Raw genomic sequence first — 19112 nt, 5'->3', positions numbered from 1 at the left:
GCTTCCAATCCTCGCAGCAGTCCAGAGCATCCCATCGCACAGTGTAGCCACACACCAGTGGATTCACGGGTTCCTTGGACACCCTCAGGAAGCTATGTTTTTATGTATTATGTAAACCAAGAAAAGCAAGGTGGTCTCTCCCTCCTTCTAGTCCCACTCAGAAAAGAAAAACATCACCCTACCAGTGCTTCTCACCTGGGGTGATGAAGGCATTCTTTAACAATAAGGACACTGTTTCCGGCTTTGGAGCAGGCACTATTTTTTGTGACTGTTTGGGCCTCGTCCCAGCACTGGCCAGAGGAACAGCTGTTTCCAGCTTTGGAGCAGGCACTATTTTTTGTGACTGTTTGGGCCTCGTCCCAGCACTGGCCAGAGGAACAGCTGTTTCCAGCTTTGGAGCAGGCACTATTTTTTGTGACTGTTTGGGCCTTGTCCCAGCACTGGCCAGAGGAACAGCTTTGGGGAGTGCAAACGTCAGCTGGGACTGCAGCTGCGGCCGGGGCTGCCCCTGCACGACAGTAGTCTGGAAAGCCAGGTTACAAGGCACTCCTGCACCTGGCTGCTGCGTCGCCAGGATGAGGTTCTGGCTCTGACTGAAGGTGGTGGCAGGGGCGTTGTGGGTCAACGTTGCAGAAGCTGTATGGGTGATAACTGTAGATTCAGAGAGGCCAAACTTCTGGGTTTCTGGTGCAGCGAACGCAGCTGGTGGAGAGCTTAAGCTAGAATTCAGAGGCACTGCCGGCAACGGGGATTGCCGCTGTTGTGTGGCAGGCTGAAGCAGTGGCAAGGGTGTCTGAAACACCGGCATAAAAGTTTGTGGCCCGCTGAGAGATGAGTCAGGAGTGAAGTCTGGTGGCTGGATGAAAGATCCCTCGCTTCTAATGCTGGAACACTGCTCAGGGCCAACATCAGAAATGACAGGAGCAGGTACTGAGGAAGTAATCAGTTCGTCACTGATGTTCTCTGCCGGAAGCGTGTTGGGTAACGGACCCGACGGCAGGACAGGAGACTGATAGAAAAGAAAAATATTACAGATTCAGACATGACCCCTGAAACTCTTGTCTGAACTCCTTCTGAGAAGGACATGGCTCGCATCAGAGCTTTCGGAGCACATATGTGTCTGAGATGAGGCTGCTTTAAACACTGAGAACCTCTCTTACCTGGGAAGAATGGCTGCTGCTGTCTGTTGTAGCTGAGCTGACAGCAGACACAGAAGGGAAAAAACTACTGGAACGACTGGGCATGAATAAATCTGAAATATGAAAAGTCACGTATTTATTTTCTACTTTTCATCCTCAAGGCACAGCATTGCTAGATACTAAAATTCAGAGGAATATCAATATTATTTAGCAAATAATGAAATAATGAGATTTTTGCTTCATAAAACTGCTGCTGACTGAGCAACAAATTGTCTTCCAGAGGAACTGATCTCTTCAGGCAAGACTTCTCCAACCTAGTAGTTTAATGTCATGTGTAATTCTTGAGTGTACCAGAGAATGTCCCAAGGCAAGCAAAGTGTTACATCACTTCATCACTAAGAAGGGTTAAACGGGAAAACCTTAGTGATTCTGTGAGTTCTCCTGTCCACATCTGATGTTCTGTCTTTAATCACTCAATGACTTAAGGTCTAAATGCTATTCTTCTGAAATGCAAATTAACAACCAGGTTCAAACCTTGGAATAAACAATCCTAACGGGACTCTCAAGGTAAGTAAAGTACTGGGGTCACAGTAACAAGGGAGTCTACCCACATATGCATCTGCTTGAAATAATCAACAACTAAAACATATATGAAGCGTTCTCCACCTTTCACTCAAGCCTCCTGCCTTCTAAAGAGAGCAGATATCTGCAACGTTTAATCTTCTGTTAAAAATTCATTCATAAATCACTACAATGTTAAATAAATTAATTGACTAGATATGTATGATTCTTACCCTGAAAAGGCTCAAAAGTATCCATAAAATCAAAATTTGGCTGGAGAGGAATAAGCCCTGGTTGAATCATGTCAGCATTTCCTAAGTGTGCTGCAAAATTCAGGAGACAGATTAGATTAGTCCACATCACAATAACAGCAGCAGGAATATTGCACTTGGCTAGAACACCAACACACACTCCACAGCCAGGCTTGGCCAGGATGCTTACAGAAAAACTGCTGCTGAAATGAACAGAGTATCTGCTTTTCTTCAGAACTAGAGCACAGTTCTGAAATCAAAATCATTGGGGAATTAAACTTTCAACTAGTAAAATGGAAGAGGTGAAACCTGAAAGCTGGGGATTGCCAAGCTTGGATCCCTCCTGCTCCCAAAGCCCCTGTCCTGCCCCTGCTGCGCAATACATAAACTTGCTGGGAAACACAACCTGAACCACCACAGCTTGTAGCACAGTGTTTTAAAATAAACCATCATCTATTTCATTTCAAACAGCTCAGCCATCAATGCAGCAAGGACCATGCACTGTGGACATCCGCTGTCCGGTCAGACAGTCAGAGGGCATTCAACAGAACTGTACAGCTCTTGGGATTGCTTTCACAGATGTGACTTGCACTTGTTCTAAGGGACATATCCAAAGAAAAATACATAGGCACTCCCTTAAAAACACACACATACATATATGCTTTGAGACAGACACCACCACCTTCATCACTGATAAAGGTAAATACTGCTCATTACAGATTTATTCAGAGCAGCGTTAGAGGACAGCAGCACATAAGAAGCTAAGACAAAAATCAAATTTGGGTGAATAACTGGGATTCTAGAACTTAAAAAAACACGACAGCTACATTCTCTGATCTATTTTTATCTGTATCAGCAAAGTAAGTTAAATCTCTTAGGTAAGATTAGAAGAGCAGCAAAGCAACAAACCAAACTTCTAGAGGCTCCCACTGCAACATAGCTAACATGCCAATAAATACCTATGTCCCTGGAATTTGGCCAGGAAACCGGCTGATGTGAAGACAGCGTGGAGAACAGCGTGTCGGTGAACTCGGACATAAGCATATCTGCATCCAAGAGGCTGCCTTCCTCCATAGGGACAGGGGTTTCTCTGCCATACCTTCTTTTTTGCCAGAGAACCATATCATCATCCTGCCAAAGGAAAGGAAGAAAAGTCAGGCTGCCTAGACAACGCTAAAGCAGTCTGGTGCAGATACATAAAAACAGTCTTCATTTTTCACATTTTTAGAGAAAGAAACTCTCCTTTAGGAGCCATGCAAATGGACTGGAACAGATCAGTGGCAATTCTAATACACCAACAACTTCAGATCACTGATTTGAGCAACAACAGAAAAAAACTTCAGTAGAATACCACAACAGTCTGGGAAAGATTTTTGCCCAAAATACAGATGCTGACTAGAAGGACATTAAAAAAAAAAAAAACTTCATCAACACTTTCTAGTTTCATTGATTATACATATATTTTTGCACCTACAGTTTAACGATCCCTTGGTTTGAATAAAGATTTAAAAATAACATGCACAGCAAAAACGCAAAGCAAACAACTCCTGTCTTGAGGTGTATCTGAATCTCTGATATGTACTTAAGTATAACTGTAATCTGACTTTGCAGGAGGTATGCTGATATTCTTGTGGGCACTTTTAGCCCACGAAAAATACAACATAATGCGAGACTTGGTTTACCTGTCCTGCACCACAGGCTAAGCTAAATTGCACTGCCTTGCATTTGCCGCAGACCAAAAGCACACCTAGTCTGGTTCTTGTGGCTGAGTCAACACGCAGCCGTAACTACACCAAAATGATGGTGCACTGGAGTTTGCGGCCAAAAGAGCAGAGAGTTTTGTGAAACTGGAACAGATCCAGACTTATGCTTAGCTCCAAAAAGAGGAAAAAAAAAAAAAAACCAAACCAAAAAACCAGAACAGTGCTTCTGATTGTAAGTTTATATGCCCAAAGTAGATTCGATGGCTTTAGGGAGCATACTAAACAGTGATACCATTGTTCCTTTAAACATTTTGCCTTTTTTTAGGACCCTAGCACATTATTTGCCCTTGCTGTGGGCAGCAGGAAGATCTGCAACATGTGGCACACACTGTCCTGGTTTCAGCAGGGATGGAGTTAATTTTCTTCTCAGTAGCTGGTGTGTTTTGGATTTTGTGTGTGAAGAATGTTGATAAAAACATTCTGATGATACGAGTTGTTGTGAATGAGACCAAGGACACTGTCTGGCTTTCCAAGTCTCGTTAACGTGCAGATGCGGGAAGCTGGGCAAAAGACAGACAGAATAATTGATCCAAACTGGCCAAAGAGAGTATTCCATGCCATAAACGTCATGCTCAGTATATAAGTGGGGGTTGCCCATGGGAGGGGGCATCATTTTCAGTTATTCCTTTCCTTGTCGGGTATCCGTTTGGGCACCCTTGGCATCCTTTTCTACTCTCTTGCTTGCTGGCATCGTTCCCTCTACCTTGCTAGCTTGCTCTCCCCCTTGCTTGCTGCTCGGTGTTGTTCCTGTGATCGCTGCTCAGGACGGGCTGCGTCGGTCATTCGGACATCGGGTGGTGAGAAATTGTACATTGTTCATTTTGTATATTTTGTAGATATTAATATCCTTATATCCTGTTAGCTTTGTAGTTTTTAGTATTTTCAGTAAACTGTTTTTATCTCAACCCACGAGTTTTCCTTTCTTCCCAATTTCTCTCCCCTGTCCCACTAGGTAGGGGAGGGTGAATAAGAAACTGTGTGGTGATCCGGGCTAAACCACCACAGTCTTTTTGGCGCCCAACGTGGGGCTCGAAGGGGCCTCACTAGATCAGTCGTGAGATCATCGGACCGTAGTCGGAGGATCCAAGGTTCAAGCCCTGGTCAGTCCCGAAGGGTTGAGATAAGGACAGGTTTGAACACAGTGTGTTGAAAACAGATTTGTTACAAGTGTTCATTAAGTCGGTTTGGTCATCGCTGGGCACAATGTTGTTTTATTTGTTCTCGCAGTTGTTTTTAGAGCTGTACTGGATAGCACCCTACTTGCCGTATTTTCTGTTTGTCGGTGTTTGTGCACGCTTTATCAATGATGTGTGTTGGATCAAAGGTATCGTTCTGCTGTGCTATGCGGCACTGATTTGTTTAGTGAGATTGCTGGTAACGGGACCATTTTCATATCTGTACTCAATGGCGGTGGGCAGTGTGCAGAGCGAGGAGGCAGAGGCAGCTCCACCCGGGTATTTCGGGAGCCATCTTGTGGGTGTTGTTTGGAACTATACCTGTTGTTTTGTTCCGGGAAGCCAGGCCGCGGGGGGAACATCTGTTTACAGCTTTCCCCACCTCACCAAGCTAATTTCAACAGCTTTTGAGAATTTTGAATACCCTTTTTATACCCCTACCACCATGTTCATGGTGACAAGTCTCTTGCAGCTATCTCAGATCTTGATATTGATGAAGTTTAAACAGTTCTTTAAAAGTATTATGGCTCCTCCAATCCCTGCAACAGACACTGTGGCTACTCAAACTGCTGCTACAAATACTGCAGCTACTTCAGCCGCTACGGCAGGTGCTGCAGCTACCCCAGCCCCTGCTACAGGCACTGCGATTGCTTCAGCCCCCACGCCAGACACTGTGGCTACTCAAACCTCAGCAAGCAGTACCAAAGAGAAACCGAAAAACCAATCATCTACACCAGTATCAGTTGCCCCTGTACATAAGAAATACACCAAAAAATCAGTTCGCATAGTGAAAGATGATGATGAACCAGGCCCATCACATGATCAGGGAGACACAGAAGGGGAGGTAGTCACCCGATCCCTATCCCTGAGTGAGCTGCGAGATATGCGAAAAGATTTCAGCCGTAATCAAGGTGAGCAACTTGTCACCTGGTTGCTCCGATGCTGGGACAGAGGGGCCAGTAGCCTGGAATTAGAAGGCAGGGAAGCCAGGCAGCTGGGATCTCTGTCTAGGGAAGCAGCCATTGACAGGGCAATTGGAAGAGAGTCAGCAGCCTGCAGCCTCTGGAGGCGACTCCTGTCAGGTGTGAGGGACAGGTATTTCTTTAAGGAAGATATTGTATGCCACCCAAGCAAGTGGACCACCATGGAGAGAGGTATCCAGTTTCTGAGAGAATTAGCTGTTCGGGAGCTGATTTATCATAACCTGGATGACCCACGGACATCTGTAGATCCAGATGAAATTGAATGTACCCGACCCATGTGGCGGAAATTTGTACAGAGTGCACCATCATCGTATGCCAACTCATTGGCAGCAATGAGTTGGAAAGATGATGAGATGCCACCAGTACGTGCAGTGGCTAACCAGCTCCGACAATATGAAGACAATCTCTCTTCCCCGATGCGGGCCTGTGTCTCAGCTATAGAAAGACTGACTGAGAAATCTGAAAGCCAGTTTGAAAAACTGTTCGAAAAACTATCTGAGGTGTGTGAGAAACTTGAAGATTCTTGCTCCCCACCTGCACGGACTAATATCTCAGCTATTAGAAGAAGACCTCATCCTCCTCCTGCTCAAGGGAGACGGTACACCCGACGAGATGACCTATGGTTTACCTTGCGTGACCAAGGAGAGGATATGAGGAAGTGGGATGGAAAGCCTACCTCGGCCCTAGAGGCACGTGTACGTGAGTTGCGAGGTAAAACAATCACAAAGGGAGGTTCTTCCAGGCAATTTGCTGCTCCAGTCTCCAGTGGGCAGTTCCCCAGACAGCGTAGAAGGGCTGATCTCACCTCTGATCCTACGGAAGGAACTTCTGATTCATATTCACAGAAAGTGAACAGAAAATATTACAAACAGGACTAGAGGGGCCCTGCCTCCAGCCAGGCGGAGGAGAGGGACAACAGAGTTTATTGGACTGTATGGATTAAATGGCCTGGCACATCAGACCCACAAAGGTATAAAGCTCTAGTAGACACTGGTGCACAGTGTACCCTAATGCCATCAAGCTATAAAGGGGCACAACCCATTTGTATTTCTGGAGTGACAGGAGGATCCCAAGAGCTGACTGTATTGGAGGCTGAAGTAAGTTTGACTGGGAATGAGTGGCAAAAGCACCCCATAGTGACTGGCCCAGATGCTCCATGCATTCTTGGCATAGATTACCTCAGGAGTGGGTATTTCAAAGACCCAAAAGGGCACCGGTGGGCTTTTGGTATAGCCACCGTGGAGACAAATAAACAGCTGTCCATCTTGCCCAGACTTTCAAAGGACCCTTCCGTTGTGGGAAAGCTGAAGGTTGAAGAACAAAAGGTACCAATTGCTACTACCACGGTGCACCGGCGGCAATATCGCACCAACCGAGACTCCATAATCCCCATCCTCAAGCTGATTCGTCGACTGGAGAGCCAGGGAGTGATCAGCAAGTCCCGCTCACCCTTTAACAGTCCCATATGGCCAGTGCGAAAATCTAATGGAGAATGGAGACTAACAATGGACTATCGTGGCCTAAATGAGGTTACACCACCAATGAGTGCTGCCGTGCCAGACATGCTAGAACTTCAGTATGAACTGGAGTCAAAAGCAGCCAAGTGGTATGCCACCATCGATATTGCCAATGCGTTCTTCTCCATTCCTCTGGCACCAGAATGCAGGCCACAGTTTGCTTTCACTTGGAGGGGTGTCCAGTACACCTGGAATCGACTGCCCCAGGGGTGGAAACACAGCCCCACCATTTGCCATGGACTGATCCAGACTGTATTAGAAAAGGGTGGAGCTCCAGAGCACCTGCAATACATTGATGACATCATCGTATGGGGCAACACAGCAGAAGAAGTTTTTGAGAAAGGGGAGAAAATAATCCAAATCCTTCTGAAAGCCGGTTTTGCAATAAAACAAAGCAAAGTCAAGGGGCCTGCACAAGAGATCCAGTTTTTAGGAGTAAAATGGCAAGATGGACGTCGTCACATTCCAATGGATGTGGTCAACAAAATAACAGCTATGGCTCCACCAGCTAACAAAAAGGAAACACAAGCCTTTTTAGGTGTTGTGGGTTTCTGGAGAATGCATATTCCAAATTACAGTATGATTGTAAGCCCTCTCTATGAAGTGACTCGAAAGAAGAATGATTTTAAATGGGGCCCTGAACAACGACAAGCCTTTGAACAAATTAAACAGGAGATTGTTCATGCAGTAGCCCTTGGGCCAGTCCGGACAGGACAAGATGTGAAAAACATCCTCTACACCGCAGCCGGGGAGAATGGCCCTACCTGGAGTCTTTGGCAGAGAACATCAGGAGAGACTTGAGGTCGACCCCTAGGCTTTTGGAGCCGGGGATATAGAGGATCTGAGGCCCACTACACTCCAACTGAAAAAGAGATACTGGCAGCATACGAAGGAGTTCAAGCTGCTTCAGAAGTGATTGGTACTGAAGCACAGCTCCTCCTGGCACCCCGATTGCCAGTGCTGGGCTGGATGTTCAAAGGGAAGGTCCCCTCTACACATCATGCAACTGATGCCACGTGGAGTAAATGGGTCGCACTGATCACACAGCGAGCCCGAATAGGAAACCCCAATCGCCCAGGAATCTTAGAAGTAATCACAGATTGGCCAGAAGGCAAAGATTTTGGAATGCCGCCAGAGGAAGAGGTGACACGTGCTGAAGAAGCCCCACCATACAACAACCTCCCAGAAAATGAGAGGCGATATGCTTTGTTCACTGATGGATCCTGTCGTATTGTAGGAAAACATCGAAAGTGGAAAGCTGCTGTGTGGAGTCCTACACGACGAGTGGCAGAAGCCACTGAAGGCCAAGGTGAATCAAGTCAGTTTGCAGAGGTGAAAGCCATCCAGCTGGCTTTAGACATTGCTGAACGGGAAAAATGGCCAAAGCTCTATCTCTACACTGACTCATGGATGGTGGCAAATGCCCTGTGGGGGTGGTTAAAGCAATGGAAACAGAGCAACTGGCAGCGCAGAGGCAAACCCATCTGGGCTGCCGCACTGTGGCAAGATATTGCTGCCCGGTTAGAGAAGCTTGTTGTAAAAGTACGTCACGTAGATGCTCACATACCCAAGAGTCGAGCCACTGAAGAACATCAAAACAACCAGCAAGTGGATCAGGCTGCTAAGATTAAAGTTTCCCAAGTGGACTTAGACTGGCAACACAGAGGTGAACTATTTTTAGCTCGGTGGGCCCATGACACCTCAGGCCATCAAGGAAGAGACGCAACATACAAATGGGCTCGTGATCGAGGGGTGGATTTAACCATGGACACTATTGCACAGGTTATCCACGACTGTGAGACATGCGCTGCAATTAAGCAAGCCAAGCGGCTAAAGCCTCTTTGGTATGGAGGACGATGGCTGAAATACAAATATGGAGAGGCCTGGCAGATTGATTACATCACACTCCCACAAACTCGCCAAGGCAAGCGCTATGTGCTTACAATGGTAGAAGCAACCACTGGGTGGCTAGAGACATATTCTGTACCCCATGCCACCGCCCGAAACACCATCTTGGGCCTTGAGAAGCAAGTTCTCTGGCGACATGGCACTCCAGACAGAATAGAGTCAGACAATGGGACTCATTTCCGAAACAACCTCATAGATACCTGGGCCAAAGAGCATGGCATTGAGTGGGTATATCACATCCCCTATCACGCACCAGCCTCTGGAAAGATTGAACGGTACAATGGACTGCTGAAAACTACACTGAAAGCAATGGGTGGTGGAAGCTTCAAAAACTGGGACAAACATTTAGCAAAAGCCACTTGGTTAGTCAACACTCGGGGATCCATCAATCGAGCTGGCCCTGCCCAATCTGAACTTTTACATACTGTAGATGGTGATAAAGTTCCTGTGGTGCATGTAAGGAATATGTTGGGGAAAACAGTCTGGGTTATTCCTCCTCTGGGCAAAGGCAAACCCATTCGTGGGATTGCTTTCGCTCAAGGACCTGGATGTACTTGGTGGGTGATGCGGGAGGATGGGGAAGTCCGATGTGTACCTCAAGGAGATTTGATTCTAGGTGAAAACAGCCAATAATTTGAACTGTATATAATCATGTCTGTAGTTCTTTTATGTTCTATCAGAGGTAGTGAAGCAAGAATCACACTCAACAGTGAAGAACAAGCTTCGATGAAACCGAGCGATGTGCAGCAGTGATGGAGTCAGAACTGGTGACCAACAACTTCCTCGAGATCAACATCTTCAACTTGCAGACCATGGACGTGATACACCAGCCGCGCCAGAGGTATCAGCTACGAGTTCCAGATGCAGTATGTAACAACTTCACACTACATACCATCTCTCCTGCCCTGAGAGACTGCTATCACAGATGGGGCCCAAAGTCATGGACTAAATTAACTCAACAGACTTTGGAGGGATAGCTCATAGATTGAGATAGTGATATCTGTGTGTATATCTATAAGCATGACGTAAATGGTATGGAATAAGGGGTGGATACTGTCCTGGTTTCAGCAGGGATGGAGTTAATTTTCTTCTCAGTAGCTGGTGTGTTTTGGATTTTGTGTGTGAAGAATGTTGATAAAAACATTCTGATGATACGAGTTGTTGTGAATGAGACCAAGGACACTGTCTGGCTTTCCAAGTCTCGTTAACGTGCAGATGCGGGAAGCTGGGCAAAAGACAGACAGAATAATTGATCCAAACTGGCCAAAGAGAGTATTCCATGCCATAAACGTCATGCTCAGTATATAAGTGGGGGTTGCCCATGGGAGGGGGCATCATTTTCAGTTATTCCTTTCCTTGTCGGGTATCCGTTTGGGCACCCTTGGCATCCTTTTCTACTCTCTTGCTTGCTGGCATCGTTCCCTCTGCCTTGCTAGCTTGCTCTCCCCCTTGCTTGCTGCTCGGTGTTGTTCCTGTGATCGCTGCTCAGGACGGGCTGCGTCGGTCATTCGGACATCGGGTGGTGAGAAATTGTACATTGTTCATTTTGTATATTTTGTAGATATTAATATCCTTATATCCTGTTAGCTTTGTAGTTTTTAGTATTTTCAGTAAACTGTTTTTATCTCAACCCACGAGTTTTCCTTTCTTCCCAATTTCTCTCCCCTGTCCCACTAGGTAGGGGAGGGTGAATAAGAAACTGTGTGGTGATCCGGGCTAAACCACCACACACACATTTTCACAGATCCAGTTACACAAGCAAGGCCGTAGTGCCAGTTACAACTTAGTAGTAAGAAGAAATAATGTGCCAGCCCTCAAAGAGATTGATCTTTCTGGGCACCCAATACTGATTCTCATTTCTTCTGTCACAGCACCTTACATTCAATTTAAGCTACAAATCTTACATTGCTCTCTAAGCCACAGAAACATTAAGGTGTCTAAACTTCATTCAGGCTTAAGCAAGATGCTTGTATTTAGATTTTAATCAACGCAAGCTACTGCACATTACACCTTTGTTACTTATTGTGGCTTCTACAAGCACAAACGCTGCCACTTATCAGCAGTACTACCTACCCTGACCAAACTTGAAAGATCTTCATCTTTATGTTTCTGTAACTGCAAAAGAAGAACAAAACAGATGTTAAAGTCAGAATAGGTCCTGTATATGCCAGCAGAAGACCTAATTTTGCAAAACTTTTAAGACCCAATCATGCACAATTAGTGTCTGTACAATAATTTTTAGTTAAGTGGGACTAATCAGATGAGTATGCCTGTACTAGCTTATAATCTGCTTTAAGTATTCTTGCATGCCAGCAAAAGTGACATCAAAACTCAAAAAGCAACAACATACTGATCAGGTTCAAGTAAGCTACTTTCACTGCGTAAACCAACAGACCCTTTTCTTGAAGTATGTTCTCCACTTGTGGTATTCCCTGATGACTATTTCAATTCTTCGTTTCCAGTATTTCCCTTCTGTTGCAATGGCCTGAGAACACAAACACATACCACGAATTACACAGAATCACGTCATGTCTGAATGTTCAATAAGTTTCCAAGTAAATATTCAGGCATAAAAAGTGCAAAAGAAAGCATGGTAATTCTGTTCGAATGTGTCAGCAGCCCAAACTGTCCCAGAGTTCAGCACTGAAGAGCAAATCTAACAGTACTAACTTCACTTTTCCCCACAAAAAAACAAACAAGAGATTGTGTCTGACTGCACTGTCAGCATCTCCCACATCAGCTCAACCACAACCAAGAATTAAGAAACAGCAAAAAAACCCCTTTGAAATGAATTTACTAAAATATAATGTATAAAGCACAATGCCCTGTTCTGCAGAAAACAGGCAAAGAGAATTTCACAAGGTTACAGGACCATGCGCACACGTACACAAAAGCTGTTAAGAATGACACAAAGCAATAGAAATTTGACGTCCAGCGCAGGGAGAAGCATGACCTTGCAGGCCACAGACTACAAGCAACCAAAGGATCAGAACAATGTGGGTCTTCAACGTATCACAGATAGCAGTGTATAAGCTGGGGACAGCAGACTAATAGGAGCCTTAACACAACTTTCTTGTGTTCGAGGGTCATCTTTCAACACAAACATCAACACTGTTCTTTCAAAAACCCGAGACAGTTTCACAAACTCATCTGGTACTCCTCTGAGTTACAAATTATTCTAGAGTTACGCAGTATAGAGTATGCCACATCTTGCCTCACTGGTTCTCTGCAAGGAGCCAGAGTGTAGGCATTAGTTTTCATTTTTGTTTACAAGAGCACAAAAATGAAAGTATGCAAACTCATATTAGCTCTTTTTGTGAAGTTACACTGACAGAGAAAAAAAGAAATTGCTTGTTATCTAGAAATCACACCTCATCAATGAAGTAAAGACACATAAAACTCTCACAGGGTCACTTCAATTCAATCCTGGAAACAGTCACCACTGGTTTCCCACTGACTTCAGCAATCTCCAGCCAGAAGAGAGCAGTGGCTGTCAAAATCTTTAACTATTCAGATTGCATTTCTAGGACTTATGTTTCACTAAGCTAGAACATAGTCATGTTACATAGACAATAAATGTCCTTCTGGTTGCATCTTGATCATCTCAATATGATAAACTTACAAAAATGGGTTCCACAGCACACCTGCTTTATATTAATGGTTCCTTCTAAAGAAAGACATCAAAGCAAACAATTGCTATTTTGCTCTCATATCTAGTAGACAAGAAAATCTTGTTATAAACTCTAGAGCTCATTAGTCTGTTCCTCAGATTTACATACCTCTGGCCGACGATGCTCATCTACATCAACGGAGCCGTCCAGGGGAGTCACGAAGTGGCAGACTGGGTTCTTGCGCTTCTCCAGGTCTGAAACAAGAATGAAAATGTGAGTGCTCGGCATGTGCAGGCTCTGCAGAGAGCTCTCTCACTTCAGTGGCAAGATGTGGGGAAATAAATAAATAATTAAATAGAAATAGCCGAGGTTCCTTCCAGATAACCAACAGGAAATGGGGAGACCTCACGCTGCGCTTAGACAGCTCAGTACAGCCTCTGCATGGACATCTCTACGAAAGCACTGATCCAACAGTACTGCCATGACGGCCTCCGAGACATCTGGGCCTCAGAAGATTTTGAGCTTTTCATTAGACAATAACTTCAATTCTCTTGTTTCCTACATATGTGTCTCAGAAAATATTTGATAGCAAGCGACAGGACCGAGTGATACTTACACTGCATGTACCATGCCCTCCAGATGGCGTTATTAAGACGGATTTTATCTCTCCACTGAAGTTTCAAGCCTTTAAAATTTTTCCATTTTGGTGAAACCAGCTTTCCACTGAAACAAAACAGAAAACAAATCATTCTGATTTCAGTTTCTCTCTTCCCACTCTTTTCAAGACAAAGCATCCCCCTCAAACTGCCAAACTGTCAACACAAAAAAGTACAACAAGCCACACTTGGCCAGTGACAACTTTTGCCATACGCACAGCTGACCCAGATGCCAGAGACGAGTCCACTTTTCAAGTCTCCTCCATGTTTTCATCTGCCTGCTAAGCACTGTCACAGCTGGTCTCACAAGTACCTTCAGCAGGTCTGAAACTCATTTCACCTACACTTTTCTCCTTGCCAGTATCCCACATTCTCAAATGCCAGCCTATGAGCTTCTATCAACTGAGAACAAGATTGCTCAAAATTAAGCCCAAAACCTGGCCTAGACGTTTCTGTGTGTTTGGCCACATATAGTTTTGGCTTGGATTTTGTTGAGGAGCTGGATGAAGTCAAGACAAGTGCATTTCTACAGTTCCACTGGATTTTCCAGGCTGATAACACTGGAAAGGAAGAACAAAATGCCAGTTCTGCATCAAAAAAATACATCACCCACCAATTCCACAATGCTGGTAAATACAGCTGGGCACACAGGATCACCAACAGACTCGAAATACTAACTTTTCTCCAAGGAACGGGAAGGCTGTAAGAGACACTCCTTACAAATGAACAGCCTTGGGAGATGGGACCCAGACAGCAGGAAAAAGGAAGAAGCAGCAGAGACTCCACTAAACTGTATAAACAGAACCTACCCAGCCCTTAACACACACCTTTATGAATCATTAATCCATCCTACCGACAGAGCAGAGGGAGTAGAAAATATTCCTAATGTAGTAAATTTCAAGCCACAAATCAAAGCAATAGGTGTTGTGCCTACGCCACATTCTCCCTCTCATTTTTTGTAGTTTCAGCCATGCACCTTTCCAGTTTACATCTCCTTATGCTGTCTGTGCATCCTCGCGACAATGAAAGCGGAGCAGCAATACAAACCGCAATCAATACCGCAATCAATACCACGACACGTGCAAATGCAACAGGTTCATCCTGAAACATTCCGAGCATTCACCACAGAGGTCTTCTGTGGTGAAGAGCATGCACTCAAGCGACAGGAGCCATGTCACCTCCAAACACTTTGCCCTCTCAGAAAAGATCATCAAGCACCTGGTCATCCAGAGGTGACTTCTACCACAAATTGCAGTGATCCTAGAAAGATGTCCTAGAACAGCCTGTGCTAGAACACTATACATCTCCTGTCACACATAGCAAGCCAGGCCCTTCCCTCGGCCTGCCCAAGGCCATGCAGAGGCAGGCCTGAAGCTTGACAACTGCTGATTCCCAGTTTCCTACTTGGTCTAGGAAACCTCCTGATAGGAACTCTTTTTAAAGAAAACTTGTAATAAAACTTTTAATACTACACACCAGTAAAAGGTCCTCACAGCCTACACAAGAGAAGACAGAATGCCAGAGCTGCCAATAGTAAACTACCACTTTCTTCAAGTATTTGGCTCGTCATTACTTTTCTCCCTTGGTATACCACTCAGGTATTCCCACAACCGCAACAGATAAGCAAATGCCAGACCTCAGCCAAGTGACAGGTAAAGAAAAAGCCAGCTCTGCTCTTTCAGTTTTACTACTAACGTATACTGCCAGTTGTAGCAATAGGTTAAATCACCATCAGGTGAGCTGTTGCTGGACAGTAAAAAGACTTTTTTTTTTTCTCCTCCTCCTCTTTAAAAATAAACTGTTACATTTTTGTATGTACAGGGAAGTGGCTGTAGAGACCAGATATCAACTGCACTGAGAGGACAATTTGCAGCCGCAAGGGAGCTGTGCCAAGGGAGACAAGTGACAAGCCCGTGAGTGCTGTGTTCACCAGCCCGTGCCCAGCTGCCCCTCCATGGTGCATGCTGGATGCTGAGCCCTCTAGACCTTCCTCTAAGGCTCTGCTGCACCTCTGGGACTCCGCTACTTGAGAAGAAATAAAGTACAAACAATATTTGGTACACAAGATGGAACGCTGGCTCCCTCCAAGGCAAGCAGACTTGCTGGAGCAAGCAACTTCACTGACTGGAAGTAATAGTAAACCACGTAAACTATTAGCAAGGAATAGGAAAAACAATTATTAATGTACGTGTGTTATTCTCTGCACCTGGGCTCCAAGACACTCTACAACCACAGTTTATATGCACACTGCAGTCTAGGAAAGCTCTTCTGGAATTTTTTTTTTTTTTTGCACTAGTATACCCATATGCCACTCTTTGAAATACATCTCCCAAAACCCCACTAAGTTTCAAGACTCTTTCAGTTTATTGAAAGATCTCCAAATTAAGTATTTCATCTCACTGTTATCCAGCTGCTGCGGGTCAGGGCAGACGGTGCATCTCCATCTGTTCAATATTTTCCCCATCTCTGCAAACTATCTCATCACCTTCAGTGTCCACTGCACAGCCAGCTCCGCCTCAAAATCATTGCATAACTTGTCTTATTGTTCCTTCTAAACTCGCATTAAAACTCATCTTTCTCTGTTTCTCATATGCACATTAACAGTTCGGAGACAGGAGATCAACATGCTGATACACCGCCAACTGACAAAATGCCCACATGCCTTCGACTATGAAATCTGTCGACTTAATTTTCATCTCTTCATAGCTCTCTGTGACTGGACAGCTTGCCAAAGCAACAAAACTCTAATAATCTCCACTCAGAATAACAAGAACAAATGGTTTTCTACAAAAAAAAAAAAAACCAAAAAAAACCCACAAAAACAAACAAACCCAAAACTAAAAGGAATTGTAATTAATCCTTGTACACTCCTTGCATCTTCAAAGAGTCAATTAAAACTGGAATTAAAACACAAATAGTTTAAAATATTTGCTGTTACATTCTTACAAAACGCTAAACAAAAGTAGTGCATCAAAAGAAGGAAGTGATTAAGAACCTATTCTTAAAATAATTATTATTTTTAGTTCCCACGGGAGCAAAGCACAAGTCCAGCTTGAGGTCGTAAGTGAAACGCCTTTAGCCTCAGTGGAGAGGAATCAGCATGAAGCTGACAACAATATTTAGACACTATTCCAAACTCCAAAGTCAATGGAAAGTCAATTATTTTGAACAACACTGTGACTGAGAGCAGCTGCCTAACCGAAACCCAGCATCAGATTTTAAAGTAGCAAAATAACAACAAAAAAAACAAATGGAGAGATCCACTGGCTGCTGCTCCTGCTGGTCCCTGTCTCCTAAGACCACACCGACTCCTACCAGGAATGCAGAGCAACGTGCTGACAAGCTAGATGGTCACACTGTACCTGTGAGCATAAAAAAAATCAGTGCACACATGGTCCTCTACAACTCTCTACAATGGCTGCCACAGCTCTGCAGGAGTGCTCGTTTCAAAGAGGAGATAAGAAGAGTCCAGAAAGACCCTTCCACTGAGTCGTGGGACTCAGACTGGACCCCCTTGTTTTCTAAACCCCATCCCAGGAAGGAGCCCGGGTGCAGCTGGATCCAGGCTTAGCCCTGACCGGAACGAAGAGTTTGGACCTGGCTTCTGCCACAGAGCCGCTTTATTTCAGCTGGAGCTGGGCTCCTCCCACGAGGGACCCCGAACAAAGAAACCCCTGGGCAATTCTACCCTTCACAATCTCAGCTCCCACCTCACACACTGTGCAGCCCAACGGCATTTCAGGGCCGGGGTCTGCTCGCTCCTCCTCACGCACTGCCCGCGCAACGGTTGGCCCAACATGGTTTCAGAGACTGGGGGCTTCTCACTCCCCATTGGGTCCCCCCCTTATCTCTAGACAGGCCATCTCCTTATCGGCAAAGTTTGCCGATGGTCATCAGTTTCCTTATTTCCTGGCTTGGACCGGCCCCTAGGGCCACTCAGTTTTCAAGGTCTTGTTCGTTATCTGCTGCTTGTTTCGAAGGTTTTTTGTTTTTGGTTTTTTTTGGGTTTTTTTGCCCCCCTTGAGTTACGGGTTTGGTTCCACTTATCTTGTAGGGTGTGATGTAGGATGTCCTGCACTCCTTTATCACCTCCCCTGCGTAGCCATCCACGCTAATGAACAGAGTTCATTTAAAGTTCACCTACGCTAAATTTTAAACAAGGCCTACTCATGCTAAGCTATCAGCAAGCTACAATTCAACCTAACTTTAAGCAAACACATACTTGCTTTCTAATTTGGCTTATCTCTAGGCAATCACACAATTAATTCTAACACAAGTAAATGTATTTTAACCCCCAACAGAGGGGAGGGGGAGAGCATCCCACAGGAGGCTTGGACCAAATACTGCACGGTACCAGCCACGACAGCTGCACCCAGGCCAGGCAGCGGCATGACCGCGGGCATGCTGGCGCTGCACAGACGGTGCCCAAGGAGAGCGGCACGGAGGGAACCGGGCTCTCGGGTGCATTCTGCAGGGGTCGTTGCTGCCACAAGCACCGCCTGCACTACCCGGGATGTGCCGGCTCATGTAAGCAATGCTAGAGGAATACGTGACTTTCATACCTTCCTCGCTATCAAACGCAGATGAAATCAAGTGGCTGAAAACCATCTGGTGGATAATGCGCAATACATTCCAGCGGCTCAGCTCAGTCTCCCATGTAGAAATCTCCACCTCCCAAGACCAAATGTCCTCAAGTGATTTGATCACAGCAAACCAACTAAAAAAGCTTCAGCTGAACAGCGAACAGAGCTGGAATTCCCCTTGGGCACAGGCACCCCAACATGCTCTGGAGGAGTGCAGTGTTTCCAGAAGAGAAGCCGCAGACAATCGAGGCTGCCACGTCCGTATGCTGCAGCTTTCACCTATCAGTCCTGGAGACGCCAAGAGAGGCTGAAGTCCATTCCCAAGTATTTTACGTACTTTTCCCAGCTCAGGAACCACCTCAGGCAACTGAGATCCAAGCAGGCAGACAGGTAACGCAGCACTGATCTGTCAGAGTAACACAACTCTCTCCATTTTTTAAATTCCAGTGAAAGCAGTGTTAAAGAAGTCTCTTCATTCTAGGTTTCCCATAGCAAAGTCTCAGGCATTGAATCTTACAAAAACAATTTATTCAGGTAGTACAGCTGAAAACAAAACAGCTCAAGCTGGATGCGCTTGGAGAGGGACCACGAACAAAAAAATCCCTGGGCAATTACACCTTTGCAGTTTATGCACCTTGAACACATCTCTTGGTCCAATGGTAATGACTGGTTTGGGGTCTTTAACTCCTTACTGGAGTCCTTTTCTGTCTCCAGGCAGGCTGTTCACTGTTCTTATCTTGATGAGTTGCAGCTTCTGCTGACAGTTGTAGCCTCCATATCTTCTGGTTTGCACGGGCTCTGAAGGCCTCTTTCACTTATCTAGCTAAAAGTTCACAGCTTGCAGCCTAAGGCTTCAGCAAATTTCAGGTACCCATGCTAAGCAAGCAATGCTAAGCAAGTAATACAGCAAATCACACAACACTGTGATGGTTACTACGAAAAGTTCAACTATATTTCACCCCTGC

At 45.2% G+C, this 19112-nt stretch overlaps 1 protein-coding gene across 5 annotated transcripts in view; it reads right to left on the bottom strand.

Annotated features, from left to right (window-relative positions):
- The window catches only part of MLXIP (MLX interacting protein), a 59156-nt gene that overhangs the window by 18924 nt on the left and 21120 nt on the right, over nt 1-19112 (bottom strand). For 2 of the 5 annotated variants that reach the window (XM_086761712.1, XM_086761715.1), the window contains exons 2-9: nt 13525-13631; nt 13077-13162; nt 11693-11782; nt 11371-11412; nt 2911-3082; nt 1934-2023; nt 1161-1252; nt 196-1009 (exon numbers count right to left, since the gene is read on the bottom strand). In XM_086761712.1, coding sequence (XP_086617838.1) covers nt 196-1009; nt 1161-1252; nt 1934-2023; nt 2911-3082; nt 11371-11412; nt 11693-11782; nt 13077-13162; nt 13525-13631 — 1493 coding nt within the window. Of the gene's footprint in view, nt 1-195; nt 1010-1160; nt 1253-1933; nt 2024-2910; nt 3083-11370; nt 11413-11692; nt 11783-13076; nt 13163-13524; nt 13632-13782; nt 14093-17274; nt 17749-18126; nt 18489-19112 lie in introns of those variants that run through there. The other 3 variants (XM_086761717.1, XM_086761714.1, XM_086761716.1) reach the window with 3 other exon arrangements.

This window comes from Chlamydotis macqueenii, chromosome 17, assembly GCF_036417535.1.
Source record: "Chlamydotis macqueenii isolate bChlMac1 chromosome 17, bChlMac1.mat, whole genome shotgun sequence".
NCBI lineage: Eukaryota > Metazoa > Chordata > Aves > Otidiformes > Otididae > Chlamydotis > Chlamydotis macqueenii.
The sequence above is the reverse complement of the archived record's forward strand: the minus strand, read 5'-3'. Positions and strand labels throughout refer to the sequence as shown.